Source organism: Mandrillus leucophaeus, unplaced genomic scaffold (assembly GCF_000951045.1).
Source record: "Mandrillus leucophaeus isolate KB7577 unplaced genomic scaffold, Mleu.le_1.0 Scaffold96, whole genome shotgun sequence".
Classification (NCBI taxonomy): domain Eukaryota; kingdom Metazoa; phylum Chordata; class Mammalia; order Primates; family Cercopithecidae; genus Mandrillus; species Mandrillus leucophaeus.
In genome coordinates, this window is record NW_012110474.1 from 4,150,270 (window position 1) to 4,153,055 (window position 2,786).

General features: G+C 43.1%; 1 protein-coding gene across 1 annotated transcript in view; it reads right to left on the reverse strand.

Annotated features, from left to right (window-relative positions):
* The window catches only part of RPF2 (ribosome production factor 2 homolog (S. cerevisiae)), a 56,776-nt gene that overhangs the window by 6,039 nt on the left and 47,951 nt on the right, over window positions 1-2,786 (reverse strand). Inside the window, exon 6 of the mRNA XM_011970651.1 lies at window positions 2,473-2,588. Within this exon, the coding sequence (XP_011826041.1) occupies window positions 2,473-2,588 (116 nt within the window). The remainder of the gene's footprint in view (window positions 1-2,472; window positions 2,589-2,786) is intronic.

Genomic DNA, 2,786 nt, shown 5'->3' on the forward strand with positions numbered 1-2,786 from the left:
AAAGAAAGAAAAGTGTTCCAGATTTCTGTTTTTTTCAGATTTTGAAATACTTGCATACACATAATGAGATATCTTGGGGATAAGACCCAAGTCCAAACACAAAATTCATTTATGTTTCATATACAGTTTATACACATAGCTTGAAGGTAATTTTATACAATTTTTATTTTATTATTTTTTATCTGAGACGGAGTTTCTTTCACTCTTGTTGTCCAGGCTGGAGTGCAATGCCGTGATCCAGCTCACTGCAACCTCTGTCTCCCAGGTTCAAGCAATTCTCCAGCCTCAGCCTCCCGAGTAGCTGGGATTACAGGAGTCTACCACCATGCCCGACTAATTTTTGTATCTTTAGTAGAGACGGTATTTTGCCATGTTGGCCAGGCTGGTCTGGAACTCTTGACCTCAGGTGATCCACCCGCCTAGGCCTCCCAAGTGCTGGGATGACAGGTGTCCAGCCAACATAAGGTTTTGTGTTTTTTTCAGACAGTCTTACTGTGTCGCCTAGACTGGAGTGCACTGGCATGATCTCAGCTCATTGCAACCTCTGCCTCCCAAGTTGAAGCAATTCTCGTGCCACAGCCGCCCAAGTAGCCGGGATTATAGGCGTGTGGCCCAGGCTCAAGCAATTCTTGTGCCACAGACTCCTGAGTAGCTGGGGTTACAGGCGTGTGACACCATACCCACTTAATTTTTGTATTTTTTAATAGAGATGGGGTTTCTCCATGTTGGCCAGGCTGGTCTTGAACTCCTCATCTCAAGTGATCCGCCCACTTTCTGCAACCTCTGCGTCCTGGGCTCAGTTGTCCTGCCTCAGCCTCCTAAGTAGTTGGGAGGACAGGCGTGTGCCACCATATCCAGCTAATTTTTGTATTTTTAGTAGAGATGGGTTTTGCTGTGTTGGCCAGGCTGGTCTTGAACTCCTGGCCTCAAGCAATCCACCCACCTCGGCCTCCCAAAGTTCTGGGATTACAGGCGTGAGCCACCATGTCCAGCCTGAGTACCTTTTTATATTAGTGATTTTTCATCTTTTATTTCTTGTTCTCTAAATAACAGTCATCTACTGTAGAGTATAATACATACTTAGAAGTCCCCAGATCACATATGGAAACTCAAAACAGGAGACTTAGGGCTTTCGATCTTAACTAGCTAAAAATTATAAAGTCACTAACTACATCTTATGATCATTGGGTATTTTATTGCATTTTGCCTTATTATTTTATTTTTAGTGAGAGGAAAATAGAAAAACAGAAGTGGTTGTACTAATCATATGGAGAAAACTAAGTGTCTCTGATTTAATACCGTTGAGCCCAAGATGGAAATTACTAGCTGACAAGAGGTGAATATATAAGTTTCATTTGGACATTTCATTGGACATCAGTCATGTATTTCATTGTGAAGGAAAACAAACACCATGCACGAAATGCTAGATACAAATGGTTGCACAAACAGCACGACTGGACGGAAGACACAGTCAACACCAAGCTGTCAGCTCTCAGGCTGCGACGCCAGCCACACCATAGCTCAAAATGTCCAGCAAAGTCTAAACTCAGTGTACAGAGAAAGGCAATTTGTGGGAGTCAGTGTATTCTTTAGGAAACTGTGCTCTGTCAGCCAGTACCAACGCCTTAAAAAAGAGAAGTCACACACTTACCTCAAGAACCACAATGACAGCATGTCATTAATTCTTTAATAAACATAGAATCTGCTTAAGAGGTAATTTTTTTTTTTTTGAGACAGGGCTCTCACTTTGTTGCCCAGGCTGGAGTGCAGTGGCACAATCATGGCTCACTGCAACTTGCACCTCCCGGGTTCAAGCGATTTTTGTGCCTCAGCCTCCTGAGCAGCTGGAACTACAGGCATGTGCCACCACGCTGGGCTAATTTGTATATTTTTTTAGTAGAGATAGGGTTTTGTCACGTTGGCCAGGCTGCTCTTGAACTCCTGGGCTCGAGTGATCTGCCTGCCTCGGCCTCCCAAAGTGCAGGGATTACAGGTGTGAGCCACCGTGCTCAGCCTGCTTAAGTTATAATATATTTATACTGTGGTAGGGGTAGAAGGCCTAGGCTAGAGAGACAGGGTGAAATGAATCTAGCCACTGAATCTTCTTATTCCTTTTAGACTCAATTGTTTAGACTTAGGGTTTTGAGATTTGCTTCGGCTGGCCAAGGATTTGTGGCTTAGTGCTGTGAATCCAACCAAGAACAATAAAGAGATGCCGCATAAAGCTAGGAAGAGTTGGTGCACCTGGCTCAGTGACACTGCGGTATCAGATGCTCTCGGGCACTGGAAAAGTAGGGTTTCAGAGGCAAAGGACTGAGGATCAGCAGAGAGCTGGTGCCACTGCTATCCCGCCAACTCTCCAAAACACCTTCTGGCCAGATACCAATTCTAAGTTTGGGCTCTATAAAACAGTCACACAGTTTTAAACGCTAACCCTGAGGATTAAGAAAATATGCGAAGAAATGCTCTTACTTATAGCTTCGAAAGTAAATCTTCCCATTCAGTGCAGTGAAGTGCAGAACATACTCTAATCCAGCCAGGCGGATATTTGATACTGTGGGGCCTCTGAAGAAATCTAAAAGCACATATTAAATTGTTAACAAAACAAAACAAATACTTGCAAAATTCAGTTACAACTGCATTCTAAACAGTTTTGTTCCAATACTTATCTAAAAAAGCACAAAAAACGATTCCTGAAAAATGTCGGAAGGTCTCACCCCTTAAGCATTTAATCTCATGACTTTATTTCTGTGTTCAGTTCACTGAGACATTTAATGTTTCAGTTT